Source organism: Xyrauchen texanus, chromosome 46 (genome assembly GCF_025860055.1).
Source record: "Xyrauchen texanus isolate HMW12.3.18 chromosome 46, RBS_HiC_50CHRs, whole genome shotgun sequence".
NCBI classification, from domain to species: domain Eukaryota; kingdom Metazoa; phylum Chordata; class Actinopteri; order Cypriniformes; family Catostomidae; genus Xyrauchen; species Xyrauchen texanus.
The window spans coordinates 27,576,686-27,595,498 of record NC_068321.1 but is presented as its reverse complement, the minus strand read 5'-3'; the positions used below and the strand labels follow the sequence as shown (position 1 = coordinate 27,595,498).

At 42.3% G+C, this 18,813-nt stretch overlaps 1 protein-coding gene across 1 annotated transcript in view; it reads right to left on the bottom strand.

The window, feature by feature from the left end:
* The window catches only part of LOC127638196 (A disintegrin and metalloproteinase with thrombospondin motifs 20-like), a 130,762-nt gene extending 118,258 nt beyond the window's left edge, over nucleotides 1-12,504 (bottom strand). Inside the window, exons 1-3 of the mRNA XM_052119621.1 lie at nucleotides 12,346-12,504; nucleotides 8,856-9,199; nucleotides 4,972-5,128 (exon numbers count right to left, since the gene is read on the bottom strand). Coding sequence (XP_051975581.1) covers nucleotides 4,972-5,128; nucleotides 8,856-9,199; nucleotides 12,346-12,439 — 595 coding nt within the window. The 5' untranslated portion in view covers nucleotides 12,440-12,504. The remainder of the gene's footprint in view (nucleotides 1-4,971; nucleotides 5,129-8,855; nucleotides 9,200-12,345) is intronic.
* Between the last annotated feature and the right edge of the window lie 6,309 nt (nucleotides 12,505-18,813).

Below are 18,813 nucleotides of genomic sequence, written 5' to 3'. Positions count from 1 at the left end.
TTTCTCATTAAATCTGCTGTTTCACTGTGAAATATGTCACATTATGCAAGGTTAACCATTTTGGGTTGACTTATAGACATATAGCTCAGCTAAATGTTGGTTGTCATTCGATTGGAATTTCTGTGTCTATTGCCCAAGTTTCTTAGGAACTGTTGCTCGGGAAATGTTCCTTAAAACCTTTTAAGCCCAGCTGTTTTTTGTGGTTGGGTTGTAGAACGCTCAGATCAGTCAGATTCATTTCTCACAGCTGTGGCATGCACACAACATGTACAGAACAACACGTGGAATCATCTTTTCCCTGTAAAACCCGAAGATCCCAGTTAATCTCGCTGTCATCGGAGCATCTATTCCAAGTTTAACACTTTTCACACACAAAGTGTTTTGCTCTAAAACTGAGCTAGTGAACGCTCAAACTATGGCGAGATAAAGACCAGCCGTTAAACGGTTCCATATTTAGGCGTTGCTGGCTCTGGCTGGGTGTGTGTGTGTGTGTGTGTGTGTGTGTGTGTGTGTGTGTGTGTGTGTGTGTGTGTGTGTGCCGTGAGCGTGCTGTCTAACTGCCAGGCTTAAACACTCTGGCGTGCGTCTCTGGCACGGACATGCTGCCAGTGGCGAGAGGAGGGGCGGCGGGCGACAGGTGCAAAAGCTTACAGGTGATCACAGTTACCCTGCTACAACAAGATACGGTGATTTACAAGATAAACTGTGTGGACACAGATGGAATAAAACCCAAATTATGAGATTTAACACGTGATTCATTTGTGTATGCAAGTCCAAACGAATCCATGCATAATTGACTCCCATAGCACAACATTCAACAACACAATAATTATATAATTGAGCTTGTGAAATGTGCTGGCCATAAAGACAAGAACATTTTAGGAGAAACATCTGAGACAAAGTTTATACTTCAAAGAAATGTAATAGAGTGTCTTGAGCTATGCAAGAGCAACACTGAAGCAAAACAACTCTTTTGTGGAGCTGAAATATGTTGAAAATCAGGTATCGGTGGTCTATTTCAGACCTGCTAAAGGGCAAATTATTAAACTGATTCAGTGAGGACACATCACTGTTAATAAACTGAAGTGCTGAACACTTTAAATGAATGGCAGACGAGTCTATGAACAGACAGCATGACTCACTTGTCCAGCCGTGACATGCAGAGCTTTGGAAATAGTTTCAGACAACACCTTTAATCTAATACATGCACTGTGCTGTATATCTCAGCAAAACATTGCATTTATAAGTGTTTTTGATTTGCAATGGCACATTTCTTTAAAAATTAACATCTTTGCTGGCATGAGCTCGAATAATTGGTGTTTACTATTTCTCCCATTAGTGTTAGTGATTTGACCGAACCGCTAACAATTAAGTACTAAACATTCAGCATTTAACTCTGCGGCATTTGTGATACTAGTCAGTTACTTCACTAAGAGATCAGACTTGTGATTTTCACCTGGTGGAAGATAAAGGTGAAACAATCCCACAGACTTGAAGTGAAGACTCTTATGACTTGAACCAGTAAGCAATCCCCACTGCATAGCAACCCCCTAGCAACTGCCCAGAATTCCTAGAAATCAGAATTGCAATATCCTAGCAATGTGCTAGTGACCACCCAGAGCACACAAGTGAATGCATAGCAATGTCCTAGAAACCACCAAGAAACCCCAAGCAAACATATAGCAAAGCCCTAGTGACCAGAACACTCTACAACAAAATAGAAATGCCATAGCAACCACACAATACACCCTAGAAACAGCCCTATAGCAACTACATAGAAACATCCTAGTGACCATCAAGAACAACCAAGCAACCGTAAAGCAATGTCCTAGCAACCACTCTAAACACCACAGCAACTGTAAAAGAACACTCAAGTGACTGCGTAGTAACACCCTAACAACCATATAGCAATGGCGTAGAAACTACACAGAATACCTTAGAAACAGCATATCATCACCCTAGTAACCCCACAGTAACATCATAGAGATCATCTAAAACACCCTGGTGATCACATAGCAACCATATAGAAAAGCCCTAGCAACACCTTAAACACCATGGCAACTGTATAACAATGTTCTAGCAACCAGCTAGAACACCCAAAAACCTGAATAGCAAAGCCCTTGCAACCACTATGCAACGTCCTAGTTACCACCAAAAACGCCCTAGTGACCACAGAGCAACGCCCAATCAACCACCCATAAAACCTAACAACCAAATAGCAAAGCCCTAGTGACAGCCATAACACCCTAGAAACCACACAGAACACCATAGAAACAACATAGCAACACTCTAGTAACCACACAGCAACCTACAAGTGACCATCCAGAACATCCTAGTGACCACATAGCAACGCCCAAGCAACCAGACAAAAAACCCTAGCAATCATATAGTAAAGCCTTAGTGACCACCCAAAACACCCAAGTTACTGCAGAGCAATACCCTAGCAGCCACCCAGAACACCTTTGCAACCATACAGCAAAGCCCTAGTTAACATCCATAATGTTCAAGGAACCACATAGCAACCACCCACACACCTTAGCAGCAACAGCATGGCAATGCCATAGCAACCACCAATATCACCCTAGCAACCACCCAGAACACCCTAGCAACAGCATGGAAATGCCCAAGCAATCACCCACAATACCCTAGCAACCACCCAGGATACCCTTGCCACTGTATAGCAATGCCCTAGTGAGCACCCACAACAACCTAGCATCTTGGCAGTGAGTTTTGCGTGGGCAAGCATCACTTACATTGCCATCAGAAATGTAAACATCTAGAGTCTGTATTGCAATTTATTTTCCACACTTGGAATTATGACCTCAACAAAAAATCTACAGTTAAACGTGCAGTCACGACGCATACACGCCACCATTTTCACCAAAGTAGCGGAAATTACTTCAAAGCTTTTAGTAACTGATCATCTGTGTCAGGCGACGGTTATCAGATTGAAGTGGAAGCTCTCTCCGGGCCTGAACTCTTTGATGTGTGACCCACATTCAATGTCACATATTCACAACAGAGATGCAATGGTGTAGAGATGAGGATGCTCCTTTAATGGAGTATTATGGGTTCAATACAAGTTAAACTCTCTACACAGCATTAGCTGCATTATGTCCATTGCTACAGACAATTATTTCACTCAGACTCATGAACTGTCTACACAACAGACCAACTTCTAGAAACGCTTGAAAGGCCGGTGTAAGACGGGTCAGATTGTGTGACCACACACATACAGACAGACTCCTGCAGACAATGAAGAGGGTATTAAAGAGAATCATGTTGCCCTCGGGTCACAGAACGCTCTCTAAACTCCAGCACAGACAATAACCACATCAGCACACAATGAGCCACTTCACAAAACAAGCAAATGAAACAGCCGACAAGTGGCAGATTTATAACAGCACATGAAGTGCTGCACACCAGGACGAATGCAAGAGACCCTTCAGGGTGGCGTAAGAGGAAACTTTGAGGAATCTCAAAAGAGGTTTCTACCACAGAAAAGAGCCCAATCCATAAAAATTCAAATGGAGGATTGGGGCGAATACTTCTTGTTGGATTGTGTGTGATTTTGATGAGATTAATGCTTGTAAGCCAACTCTGTGGAACGTCCGACTGGAGTTGATTTACTTTCATTAGATGAAGAATTTCAATAACTGTGCTCATAATGAAGACACTAATCCTTCAGTAACTGCATTGCCAAACACATGCCAGCATGTAGCGCACAGCATGATAAACCAATGCTTAAAATTACATAGTTAATGTCAAGAACACACTGACACTATAAAAGCTGACAACATTGTTGGATTTCAGCAAAAACAAGCCAGTTATTCAGTTCCATATGGATTGAGACACAATCAACCTCCATTAATGTGCTCTATCTGTGCAACTTTTTAGTTGACATTTCCATACAGGCTAGACAGACTTTATTCGTAGGGCCACATTTGGACGTCACATTTTATGATACCTTGTCATGCAAAGTAGGATGGCACGGGTAGAATCTTTAATTTTTATGAGTAAACATGAATACGCTACCTGGTCAGAATATTACAAAGTCTTTCTAGCAAGTCAGTCCACTGGCGGCCATCTTTGGAACACTCCCGGGAAGCTAATTTCAGTCATGACAGTGCAGCTTATAGCTACTTGAATGGGTTAAGATCCAAATCAAAACAGTTGGTCAAGATTACGATCAAAGGACATATTTCAAATCAGCAGTAAAATCTCATGACAATTGTGTCATAAATTGTGCGTCTTTATTTCAGATTATGCTAACAAAACACAATTTTCCCAGCTTGTATAGCTAATGCACATTCACGTTCTTGAGTTGATTGACAGGCCAAGTCTGTATCTAATAGGGCACTGGCTCTTTTACCAGTAAGATGGGACTTCCATTTCTTCATTAGTTGATCATTCGGCTTTCCAATTTATCCTTCTCATTTTAATAGAAGTGGCGCTTTCCCGTTGAATGTCGCCGATTCGTCCAATCAGGTAGTGCTTTCCCATTGAATGTCACCGATTCGCTCAATAGGCTGGCGCTTTCCCATTGAATGTCGCTGATTCGCCCAATCGGGTGCCGCGTTCCCATTGAATGTCGCCGATTCGCCCAATCGGGTGGCGCTTTCCTGCTGTATGTCGCCGATTCGCGTTTTGGAAATTCCATGACACACAGCGAATCAATGTCAGTACAAAAATCAATTACATGAATCTGGGGGCAGGGCAAGGAGTCAATACACCTATAAATGCAATTCAATTTTGTTGCACTCCGCCTAGCGATTTTTATCATAACAGCAATTTCTGTGTGATCGCCCCATAATGGCCAACTCTGTCCAACTCCTCAAAATGGATTTTACACATTCCTATCCAGCAAACACATGTAAACACCCTTATAAAAGAGTTGCACAAACATATTTCAACTATAGCGATTGCTAAAGTCCATTTGCAGTTTGTAAGGCAGAAACGTAATGCTGTTACCTGAGACGGTGCATGGCTGCATGTCAGGTGACTTCCTGTTCGCGTCATGTCTGTAGACGAGGTGAGGTTTGTTATGTTCTTCATCATATTCCTCTCCATCAGTGCTCAACAGCGGCTCGAGGAAAAACTGTCCGCTGTGCGTCGTAAACGTACCAATCTGCGTAAACAAGACAAACACGACAGAAAAAGTTAAATCATTGTTTGGTATCCATGAATATCCATAGATAGACCATACAGTTATGCTCATGAGATATAATACTTGGTGGAAAAGTTGTTTATTAGTTGTATTAACCAAAACATGGTTAAACAAACCGCTATTTTACTGGCTCAGGTGGTGAAGCGGGTCAGCCACTAATCACAGGGTTGGCGGTTCGATTCCCAGCCCACATGACTGCACATGCCGAAGTGTCCTTGGGCAAGACACCGAACCCCAAGTTGCTCCCAATGGGCAGGCTAGCACCTTACATAGCAGCTCTGCCGCCATTGGCGTGATGAGACACAGTGTAAAGCACTTTGAAAACCGCTAAGGTTAAAAAGGCGCTATATAAGTGCAGACCATTTACCACAGACAAATGTGGATGTAATGTAAAGCAGGGTTGACTGGCATTTCACATTAAATATACCTAAAGGCCAACTGGAAGCACGCGTTATCGCTATGGCAACACCATCAATCACAGAAGCGCTTGTATACATCCAAGAGTCATTATGTAAGAACCGAATGCCTGTGGAAGTTTTACGATACTGTATGGAAATCATCAGTGATAAACATACTCACAACTAATGAAGTGGAAACAGGATTTGGTTTGTTTGAACAAACAGACAATTTTTTGCCATGCACTCAATTAGTTTTCCACAGTTCAGCGTGTGTGTGCATGTAAAAGAGTGAACGATATGTTGATGAGACCACAGGGACGGTTGTTAAACACTCAATGTACTGTATGTGCAATAAACATGATGTAGAAATATGATTCAGGGTTTTGGTTTGCATGTGAAGCACAAATTCAGAGGTGTCCATCAATTCCACTTTCTGTCAATCACAAATGACATCACTGGCCCCGTATTTGTTTTGCCCCCAGAAACACGTGAGAAAATGTCATTTTCTGTCATCTCTCCCACAGCATGACCTTCAAAAACAAAATACAGCCTTTCAACAGGCTGCATGAAATAGATCTCTCGATTACACCGAGCTCTGCGCTGCATGTGTCAGAGCACCATTTTGTTGCTCTTTCAGATCGTTGGTGCTTGATTGTAGGCAGAGGCACGTGACACAGTTTTGATTGACATCAGCTCATCTCTTACAGAGCAGTGGAAAAGTTCTGCCATATTAATATGATGTCACTCAACAACAGCATTCATCAACACCAGTTTTTCAGGATATTACACGCTGGGATGTGACGGTGAATATTTCCATCAACACAAAATAAAATGACTCTGACAGGTAAACACATCCGCTTGCAGCCTTGGGGATGGAAATATGTCATAACTTTCCCTTTACATGTGTACTCAGAAACAAATGTCACAAATCTGCCAGAATACAGTTACACATACTGTAAACACACATGATGAGACTCGACTTAAACAGTCTCACCTTGATTAAAAAAGTACTGTGGTGGTGCCTTGGTACATTGATGGTATCAGAGGGTAATACTATGGTACTTTGATATATGGTTGAATCATATTTCACCCCAAAATCAAAAGCATTAAGAAATACACATTTTGTTAGAGAAATTTGGGGGTAAAATGTATTTAATCATCACGAAAATAATGCACAGAATATGGTCCTAAAAATCTTTTTTAACCCCAGTGTAGCAGAATTGCAACGTTTGTTTAAAGCGATTAAATAATGCCTATTTTCTCAATTAAAAATGGTAAAAACTAAACAAACTTCACGTAACGGTAGCTGACACTGAACGGTCACAATCGGTGTTGTGTATGTAACAAAAAGTAATCCATTACAAATGACTGATTACTTCTCTACATTTGTAATCAGATTACTTTATTACTTACTTTAAAAAGTAATCACATTACTAGCTACTTCAGTTTTTAGTTACTTTCTAAAACATTTTTGAGCAGAGGAGGACGGGGCCGGGCTGGAACAACGCACGCCCGATCCTCAATTAGCCGGTTGGGGGCGCGCGAGGGATAAAGACAGCCGGTGACGACAGTTCGAGAGAGAATGACATGGAGCTGCTCTGTGTGTTTATGTTTGTGTGTTTTCCATTCAGTTTATTATTAAAACTATTATTTATATCGTCAAGCCGGTTCTCGCCTCCTCCTTTCCCTTAACCCCTTTACACATACGTTTCTAGTTTTTCTGGTTAACAAATTCGAAATAATGTCTATATTATGTCTATACATGCTCGTTGGCTGTCAAAAACGTAAAGAGACATACATATGAACATAACTCGTTTTTTTAAAGTATTCTGCATAAATAATATTATTTTAACCCCAGTAATGTAATTCAAACTGAAACCCAGTAACTGTAATCTGATTGCAAAAATGTAAATGTAGTGCACTACACTACTTTGTTCCTTTAAATTGTTTACAGTAATTAATTACTTTGTAATCAGATTACACCCAACTGTATGACTGCCATTGTTTGCTAAAGTCACACTAATTTTACCCCAAAACAAAATAAAAATCTAGATTTTATAATCAACGGATACTTTTAAAGAGGAAAGAAATACAGTACATCATCAATATGCATGCGTAGGTCTCTGAGGGTTATGCACAATATATATTTGGGGTGAAATATGAGTATTGTTATGTGATATTCAGACATATACCATGATACTGAATGATATTCATATAGCACAGTTTTTATATGGCACTCTATGTTACTTTAAAGAGTACTATGGTGCAGTACAATGTCTAAAATTCCCATGGTGCTTTTTGGTACTTTGTTAGTGAAACCTGATACAAAGTCAAATCTGAAATCTAGTATGGCAGTAAACTTGCTCCTTTAGTTTTCCTGTAAAAATCCTCAAGCACATCTAGAGACATGATGCCAAGTTTAGGGCATCAGAGAGTGATCACACTAAAAACATTTAGTTACACTGTGTCTCTGTGCACAAATGCATTCAAGGCCATCAGATGAATACAGTGTGTACTACAGTTTATTACACTGAAGTGTGGACAGACGCTGTCAGCCGAGCCATCCATACTACAGCCTGGCATCATTACTTGCGGCACTCATAATATCAGCACATCTGAAAGACTTGGCGAGATCATGGCGCATGAGAAATTCATATTCAGGAGGTAATTAACTAAGAATAAGTATGAGAATTCTGAACTATAAATTGCGTAATGACAGTTCTGAGACATCAAAACAATCTATTTGGATTAGGGTGTGTTTTGCTACAAACCAAGATAAAACCCCTTCCTCTGGCCGTTTACGACATTTCCCGAGATCCTGACTTCCTGTCACAGTGCTCTGAAATGTGATGAATGACTCGCTGACGACCTCATAACCTCATCAGAGATTAAACAAGGAGGCATCAGTCAGTGGTCTGACGCCTTGCAGCTATGCACCGTATTTACTGCAGCAACTAATCACCTCGCCTAAGACAACTAATTAACAAACGACTGAATGCAAATGGGTCAGGAGCGCATCCTCAAAAGCAGCGCAACAAAGAGCATCACTGCACGGTTGCCCGAAGTCAATTAGACAACACAGGATGATTTTAAGACCTCACAAAATCAATGTTACAATCTTGTGAATTTTAGATCATGTCCGTTATTTTAAAGTTCATCTATACTATCATATTATCATCTTGCATCACACTAAATCCCCTGATGTTTTCTGTGACTTAAACCACTACACAACAGCACTCGTGTTCTCAGATTGTGGTGATGTTGTGAAGAGTATAACGTGTGATACTCACGAGTCCAGTGCAGAGACTGAAGACAGCGTGATGTTCTGCTTGAGAGTCTACGTGTCCTCTGAAGAAGCAGTGTCGCAGGTCTTCAGCGTCTCTTCCATTCTCTTCCTCTCCCAAATGAAGAACCGTGTATGATGGAGCAATGAATCCAGAGTCTTCTGTGAGGTTCAGATGAAAGCTCTGTCCAAACGCCTCAATCCGGTAATGAGCCCTCAAACCCGAGAGGTCTGCGTCTGTGCTGCGCCTCCTCCTGCGGTAATGCAGCTGGTGCGGGAACGACTCGCCAAACTCATTCAAACGCACTGGAGTGATGATGTCATACGACGACAGCTGACTGATGAAGCTTTCTGAAACACACACCAGAGAAAATGATAATATGAGATATTTCCATCTATCTATCTACAGTGGCAAGAAAAAGTATGTGAACCCTTTGGAATTATCTGGTTTTCTGCATTAATTGGTCATTAAATGTGATCTCATCTTCATCAAAGTCTCAAGTATAGACAAACACAATGTGCTTAAACTAACAACACACAAACAATTATAATCTTTCATGTCTTTATTGAACACATCCCATTAAACATTCACAGTGGTGTGGAAAAAGTAAGTGACCCCTTGGTTTTAATAACTGGTCGATCCTCCATTGGCAGCAATAACCTCAATCAAGCCTTTCCGATAGATCTGGATTTGACCCGCACAATGTTCAGAAGGAATTTTGGACCGTTGTTCCTTACAGAACTGCTTCAGCTTATATTCTTAGGATGTCTGGTGTGAACGGCTCTCTTGAGTTCATTCCACAGCATCTCTATTGGTTTAATGTCTGGCTCTGACTGGGACACTCCAAAAGGTGAATTTTGTTTTTTGGGTCATTCTGTAGTGGATTTACTTTGATGTTTAGGGTCATTGTCCTGCTGCATCATCCGACTGCTTCTGAGCTTCAGCTGGCACACTGCAACCCTGATATTATCCTGTAGGATATCTTGATAATCTTGGGAATTCGTTTTTCCCTCGATGATGGCCAACGGTCTAGGCCCTGAAGCAGCAAAGCAGCCCCAAATCATGATGCTCCCCCACCGTACTTCACCATTGGGATGATGTGTTCATGTTGGTATGCGGTGCCCTTTTTACGCCATACATAGTGCTGCGTGTTCTTCCCAAACTAATTCAACCTTAGTTTCATCAGTCCACAAAACCAGTAGTGTTGCGCAGTGCCAAGGTGGTCTTGGCAATCTTCAGGCACACAGCAATGTTTCTGTTGGAAAGCAGCGGCTTCCTTTGTGATGTCCTGCCATGAACAACATACCTGGTTAATGTTTTCTGTATAGTCGACTCATGAACAGAGATGTTAACCAGTTCCAATGATTCCTTCAAGTCTTTATCCGTCATCCTAGGGTTAATTTTTACCTCATTGATCATTCTGCGGTGTTCGCTTTGAGTCATCTTGACTGGACGGCCTCTTCTGGAGAGAGTACCTATAGTACTAAATCACCTCCATTCATAGACAGTTTGTCTAACTGTGGACAGATGAATATCTAACGGCCACTTCAAGTGAGAGTACCTATAGTACTAAATCATCTCCATTTATAGACAGTTTGTCTAACTGTGGACAGATGAATATCTAATGGCCACTTCTAGTGAGAGTACCTATAGTACTAAATCATCTCCATTTATAGACAGTTTGTCTAACTGTGGACAGATGAATATCTAACGGCCACTTCTAGATAGAGTACCTATAGTACTAAATCATCTCCATTTATAGACAGTTTGTCTAACTGTGGACAGATGAATATCTAACGGCCACTTCTAGATAGAGTACCTATAGTACTAAATCATCTCCATTTATAGACAGTTTGTCTAACTGTGGACAGATGAATATCTAATGGCCACTTCTAGTGAGAGTACATATAGTACTAAATCACCTCCATTTATAGACAGTTTGTCTAACTGTGGACAGATGAATATCTAACGGCCACTTCTAGTGAGAGTACCTATAGTACTAAATCACCTCCATTTATAGACAGTTTGTCTAACTGTGGACAGATGAATATCTAACGGCCACTTCTAGTGAGAATACCTATAGTACTAAATCATCTCCATTTATAGACAGTTTGTCTCACTGTGGACAGATGAATATCTAATGGCCACTTCTAGTGAGAGTACATATAGTACTAAATCACCTCCATTTATAGACAGTTTGTCTAACTGTGAACAGATGAATATCTAATGGCCACTTCTAGTGAGAGTACCTATAGTACTAAATCATCTCCATTTATAGACACAGTTTGTCTCACTGTGGACAGATGAATATCTAATGGCCACTTCTAGTGAGAATACCTATAGTACTAAATCATCTCCATTTATAGACAGTTTGTCTCACTGTGGACAGATGAATATCTAATGGCCACTTCTAGTGAGAGTACCTATAGTACTAAATCATCTCCATTTATAGACAGTTTGTCTAACTGTGAACAGATGAATATCTAATGGCCACTTCTAGTGAGAGTACCTATAGTACTAAATCATCTCCATTTATAGACAGTTTGTCTAACTGTGGACAGATGAATATCTAACGGCCACGTCTAGTGAGAGTACCTATAGTACTAAATCATCTCCATTTATAGACAGTTTGTCTAACTGTGGACAGATGAATATCTAACGGCCACTTCTAGTGAGAGTACCTATAGTACTAAATTCCTCCATTTATAGACAGTTTGTCTCACTGTGGACAGATGAATATCTAACGGCCACTTCTAGAGAAAGTATCTATAGTACTAAATCATCTCCATTTATAGACAGTTTGTCTAATTGTGGACAGATGAATATCTAACGGCCACTTCTAGAGAGAGTACCTATAGTACTAAATCATCTCCATTTATAGACAGTTTGTCTAACTGTGGACAGATGAATATCTATCTATCTATCCGTCTATCTATCTGTCTGTCTGTCTGTCTGTCTGTTGGTCAGTCTACAGGTGTCTAAGTAGAGGTGAAGCTCTGCATATTAACCATCAATGTCCCACTAACGGTAGACAAACAGAAAATGTCACAATACAAGATATTTTGTTTTATTTTTCTAAACCGAACAAACTGCTTTTTGTCAGATGTTCTGTTTGTGCTTTCCAAAAAGTTAAGTAAATTGCACTTCTATAAAAGTTATCTAATACAAAGAGTTTTTTTTTTACTGTATCTTAAGTGTCCAAACACTTAAACAGACAGCCATACAAAATACTCACTATACAGAATGCACAAAATACTTTAAACAATAAAGGGTAATTTTAAGTCACAACATACAGAATGTAGAGCATACACAGTATGCACTAAATATATATAATACACTGTATATAATTCATATAAACACTGTTTAGAAGCACAAAACCATTTTATACCAAAAAGTGCAACTTTAATTCCAGAGAAACCAGTGCAAGTCTTCGCCATTCCAGAGTCTGCAGTTATTCACAGGTTCTCCTTTATTCATCATGTAAACAGTTTCTTACCTTGTTTCGGGTGCAGTTTGAAAGTGTGCGCGGTGCGTAAAAGCGCGGAGAGGTGCCACACGAGTGCCAGCAGCCGGAGCGCAGGAAACCGCATGATTCTCCCGGCGCTCCTCTCTTCTGTTCTCCGGGACTGGAGCGTCTTTACCGGCTCTCCTCCGTCAGCAGCAGCGCGTCCGATCCACCGTTAAAACACTCGCGTCCACTCCGATCATTTCGCGCACGGATTCGCGGCTGTGAGTGTGTGTGTTTGTGTGTGTGCGCGCTCGCGCTGGACGGACCGCTGCCAACAGGCTTTTTTCGCTCCTTGGCTCTCCATAGGACACCCCCCCTAAACACACACACACACTTGGCACGCCCCCTGCACCACTGCAGTGTCCAAACTCAAAAATGAATTACATCAAATCAAAGTTTGCACAATGCCGCCTGCAGCAGTGAAACATCCAGTAAAATTAAGAGTCAGACGAAAATGTCATAGCTTTAAACAATAAGCTTAATAAATGAATAAAATCTAATCTCAGTTCATTTAGTCAATGCAGCAGCACTGATTGCTGGCAGAGATATGGTATGCCTAATATGTTTATTAAAAACACAAACATAAAGAGTTAAAGTTAAAATGTAAGATGTTTGCAATCAAATCAAGTTTATTGACTGTATGATTGCTGGCAACAGAATGTTATTTAAAAATACAATAATGCAAACTTTAAAGTTGTTGCTACAATGAAACAGAGAATATTAATATAGACCTAATTAACTATTTATGTTTTTGTTTAAAAAACAAATGTGTAAACTGTGTGCCATGAGTGTGCTGTTATTCATTTGTTAATCTTATATTAATCAAGCCAATGTAATCAGAACAATGACCCACATAAACATTTAATCTCTTAAAAATACTCTAGGTATATTTATGTCAGAAACAGGGATTCATTGTTTAGAAACACAAGCTTGATTGTCTCTCATTAGTGATGGAAAGATCTTTTGATGTGTAAAATAATAACGAATCATTTTTTTGAATCTGCTATGAAGTCATTTTATCATGTCATTTCTGTCCGTGTGCTCAGTTAAACACACTTATGGTTGTCTTATCTTATTAGCTGTGAGCTTAATGACTTAATGTTGCAGTAAAAGGTTGTAAAGATTACTGCACATTCGTCCTGTGTGCTGTGAATGGATTTACGAGGGAGGAAAGAGTTTTGAGATTATGAGATATGAGGGATGTTTTCCTAAGATTATTATTGCTGTCCTTGAGGAGAGATTCTTACGCAAACTGATGAAACTACTGGACTAATTCACCTTTGCTTCTCTGAATACATGTGTTGTCTGTGCCACAGACTGGCTCATTTCATTTTATAACATTTAATAAAAGCATGTTGGCTCACAGAAAACATAAATGTGTCGTCCTATTCCTCGGGCGCTCTCTAATTTGGTTCAAGTCAAGTCAAGTAATTTTTATTTGTGTTGGGCATTTCACAACACGTGACATCGTTTCAAAGCAGCTTTACAGAAGATCAAGCATTAACAGAAGATAAAACTATCTAGTTCCCCTCTGACTAACCCCACCCTAACCCTAAACCAGACTCACTGTGGGGGCCAGTTCCCCTCTGACTAACCCCACCCTAACCCTAAACCAGACTCACTGTGGGGACCAGTTCCCCTCTGACTAACCCCACCCTAACCCTAAACCAGACTCACTGTGGGGGCCAGTTCCCCTCTGACTAACCCCACCCTAACCCTAAACCAGACTCACTGTGGGGGCCGGTTCCCCTCTGACTGACCCCACCCTAACCCTAAACCAGACTCACTGTGGGGACCAGTGCCCCTCTGACTAACCCCACCCTAACCCTAAACCAGACTCACTGTGGGGACCAGTTCCCCTCTGACTAACCCCACCCTAACCCTAAACCAGACTCACTGTGGGGGCCGGTTCCCCTCTGACTAACCCCACCCTAACCCTAAACCAGACTCACCCTGGGGGCCAGTTCCCTGGGGGCCAGTTCCCCTCTGACTAACCTCACCCTATCCCTAAACCAGACTCACCCTGGGGGCCAGTTCCCCTCTGACTAACCCCACCCTATCCCTAAACCAGACTCACCCTGGGGGCCAGTTCCCCTCTGACTAACCCCACCCTAACCCTAAACCAGACTCACTGTGGGGGCCGGTTCCCCTCAGACTAACCCCACCCTAACCCTAAACCAGACTCACCCTGGGGGCCAGTTCCCCTCTGACTAACCCCACCCTAACCCTAAACCAGACTCACTGTGGGGGCCAGTTCCCCTCTGACTAACCCCACCCTAACCCTAAACCAGACTCACTGTGGGGGCCGGTTCCCCTCTGATTAACCCCACCCTGACCCTAAACCAGACTCACCGTGAGGGCCAGTTCCCCTCTGACTAACCCCACCCTATCCCTAAACCAGACTCACCCTGGGGGCCAGTTCCCCTCTGACTAACCCCACCCTATCCCTAAACCAGACTCACTGTGGGGGCCGGTTCCCCTCTGACTAACCCCACCCTATCCCTAAACCAGACTCACCCTGGGGGCCAGTTCCCCTCTGACTAACCCCACCCTAACCCTAAACCAGACTCACTGTGGGGGCCGGTTCCCCTCTGACTAACCCCACCCTAACCCTAAACCAGACTCACTGTGGGGGCCGGTTCCCCTCTGACTAACCCCACACTAACCCTAAACCAGACTCACCCTGGGGGCCAGTTCCCCTCTGACTAACCCCACCCTATCCCTAAACCAGACTCACTGTGGGGGCCGGTTCCCCTCTGACTAACCCCACCCTAACCCTAAACCAGACTCACTGTGGGGGCCGGTTCCCCTCTGACTAACCCCACCCTAACCCTAAACCAGACTCACTGAGGGAGCCGGTTCCCCTCTGACTAACCCCACCCTAACCCTAAGCCAGACTCACTGTGGGGGCCGGTTCCCCTCTGACTAACCCCACTCTAACCCTAAACCAGACTCACTGTGGGGGCCAGTTCCCCTCTGACTAACCCCACCCTGACCCTAAACCAGACTCACCGTGAGGGCCAGTTCCCCTCTGACTAACCACACCCTAACCCTAAACCAGACTCACCCTGGGGGCCGGTTCCCCTCCGACTAACCCCACCCTAACCCTAAATCAGACTCACTGTGGGCGCCAGTTCCCCTCCGACTAACCCCACCCTAACCCTAAACCAGACTCACTGTGGGGGCCAGTCCCCCTCTGACTAACCCCACCCTAACCCTATACCAGACTCACTGTGGGGGCCGGTTCCCCTCTGACTAATCCCACCCTATCCCTAAACCAGACTCACCCTGGGGGCCGGTTCCCCTCTGACTAACCCCACCCTATCCCTAAACCAGACTCACCCTGGGGGCCAGTTCCCCTCTGACTAACCCCACCCTAACCCTAAACCAGACTCACTGTGGGGGCCAGTTCCCCTCTGACTAACCCCACCCTATCCCTAAACCAGACTCACCCTGGGGGCCAGTTCCCCTCTGACTAACCTCACCCTATCCCTAAACCAGACTCACCCTGGGGGCCAGTTCCCCTCTGACTAACCCCACCCTAACCCTAAACCAGACTCACTGTGGGGACCGGTTCTCCTCAGACTAACCCCACCCTAACCCTAAACCAGACTCACCCTGGGGGCCAGTTCCCCTCTGACTAACCCCACCCTAACCCTAAACCAGACTCACTGTGGGGGCCAGTTCCCCTCTGACTAACCCCACCCTAACCCTAAACCAGACTTACTGTTGAGGCCAGTTCCCCTCTGACTAACATCATGAATATAATGTAAATATTACTTATTTATAGTTCAAGTCATGCTTTAACATTATTAAACTAAGTAAGTGTTAAGGGTCAGTGTTTAAACATAGATTGTGTATGAACTGTAAGATTAATGATTAATGTCTTTGAAGTTCATCCTGGATTAACTGCAGAAGTTCACATAGATGCAATTGTCCTTGTTAATTGGCTGATGAAGCTTTTGTTGGCAATTCATTGATTGTCTATGTATTCCATCATAAGAGTGTAGTCCATCAATAGACGGATGCAGGCAGAGATCAGTGAGGTGCATCGCAGTTCAACCTGGCAGGTGAGGTTCGATGGGGACCATCCTAAGTCCAAGGTTCAGACAGTGGCATATGAAATATCCCGTGTCTTATGCTTGGAGTTGGCATCAGTTCATCCTCTGAAGTCCATCGTAATAGACTGAAGTGATATTTAGCACGTAGCAGTGGAGTCCAACACAAAGCATGAATGGTGCTGGATCCAGCCAGTTCTGGTGACCTCAGGATAGGAGTCCTGAGGTTGAGACAGAGAAACATATCAAATAATATAAGCGAAGATGACATTCAATTTATTGCAGTATTATAGATCATGATCAAAACTAAAGCAGCCTAATTGTGGGTTGGAGGATAAATTAGGTGTATGCTTGGGTATATAGATGAGTCTTTAGTCTAGACTTAAACTGAGGGAGTGTGTCTGCATCCCGAACAGTGCAAGGAGTTAATAATATTAAGAAGAGGTTCTGAAATTACCGGAAGTACCTCTTTTAAGAGCTTAGTTGGTATTGGATCTAACATACATGTTGTGGCTTTTGATTTTTGGATAGGTTTTGTTAGCTCTTCATGACCTATGACAGCGAAGGTTTGAAGTTGCACGATAGGAAAATAATGAGACACTGTTTTCTGAGGCGCTATGACAGTCGATTGTATAATTTCCATATTCATTCTGATTATTTAAATTTATCAGTAAAAAAAGTTCAAAAAATCAGTTGCTTCTGGTTTCGGCAGATTTAACTACAGCAGCCTAATTATGGGTTGGAGGTGTATGTCTGGATAAATCGAGTCTTTAGTCTAGACTTAAACTGAGAGAGTGTGTCTGCATCTCGAACAGTGTTTGGGAGACCATTCCATAGTTTAGGAGCCAAATATGAAAAGGATCTTCCTCCTTTTGTGGATTTTGATATTCTAGGAATTGTTAACAGGCCAGAATTGTGTGATCGTAATGATCGTGATGGAATATAGTGTGACAGAAGATCACTTAAGTACTGCAGAGACCATTCAAAGCTTTGTACGTAGTTACAGAATATTAAAATTAATACTGAATTTAACAGGTAACAATGTAACGATGATAAAATGGGGCTAATATGATCATATTTCTTGGTTCTCGTCAGCACTCTGGCTGCTGCATTTTGAACCAATTGAAGTTTATTTATTGATCTTGCTGGACATCCTCCCAGTAATGCATTACAGTAATCTAGTCTTGAGGTCATGAACGCATTAATTCGTTTTTCGGCATCAGCAACAGAGAGCATATGCCTTAATTTAGCAATATTTCTGAGGTGGAAGAATGCTGTTCTTCAAACATTTGTAATTTGATTTTCAAAACACAGATTGGTATCAAATATAACACCTAATTTCTTCGCTGTTGAAGATGATGTAACAGTACATCCATCTAGAGTCAAATTATATTGTAGCGGCTTATTTTTTGAGTTTTTTGGTCCAATAATTAGAACCTCTGTTTTGTCAGAATTGAGTAGAAGGAAATTTCTGGCCATCCAATCTTTGATATCATTGATGCACTCTGCTAATGTGGAGAATTGTGACAGTTTGTCGGGTTTCGAAGAAATATAAAGTTGTGTATCGTCGGCATAGCAGTGGAAACTTATTCCACGATTCCTGATAATATCTCCCAGGGGAAGCATATACATGGAGAAAAGCAGAGGCCCTAAAACTGGTTCCATTCCTGGCTTAATGTACAATATTTATGTTTACAGCTGTGTCAGTTCCCTCAGGACACTTATTAGTGTGTGTTAGTTTGTGCTTTAAACGTGTACTTGGTCTCCGGCTTGTTTCCAAATAAACGAGGTTGATAGCGTGGCCTGTAAACCGTTCTTTAATGCAGCACATACTGTATGAGGATGCTCATTAGAGAGAGATCTAATGATGCTTTTCTCTCAACCAGATGTTTTTCTAAATGAGATGATCATGACCAGCAGGACCTTCTGCCTCAAACCACACAACATCTGTCTGAGATGATGACACATCATGACTGTGTTACAATTCACAGGGTCCCTATGCAGTGTTCACTACTCCCTACACTATACACGATTATATGTTTAGTTGCATTTTATTTTTTACATGTAGCACTGTTTTTCCTAATAACAGTGAGAATCAAGCATGGATTATGTCGGTGAAACTTTAATCGCAATCTTTTGCGCTCAAAGCGTCTCAGCTCTGTGAAGTCTTTGCTTGACTGACTGCATGACAATCGTCTTACCTCCATCACCGCTTGGTGTCTATGAACTCACACGATGGGTTTCATGTTGTGGTGCTCTGGGACAATCGCAAGCTTCCAACCTTCTCACTTGACCTTTGACACCAGGGGTTACCCCTTAAGTGACCTGAGGGTGGCCCCCAGCAGGACCTTGGGAAACAAGGAAACTGTTTGTTGTAAGATAGGGGCTTCATGGTCTA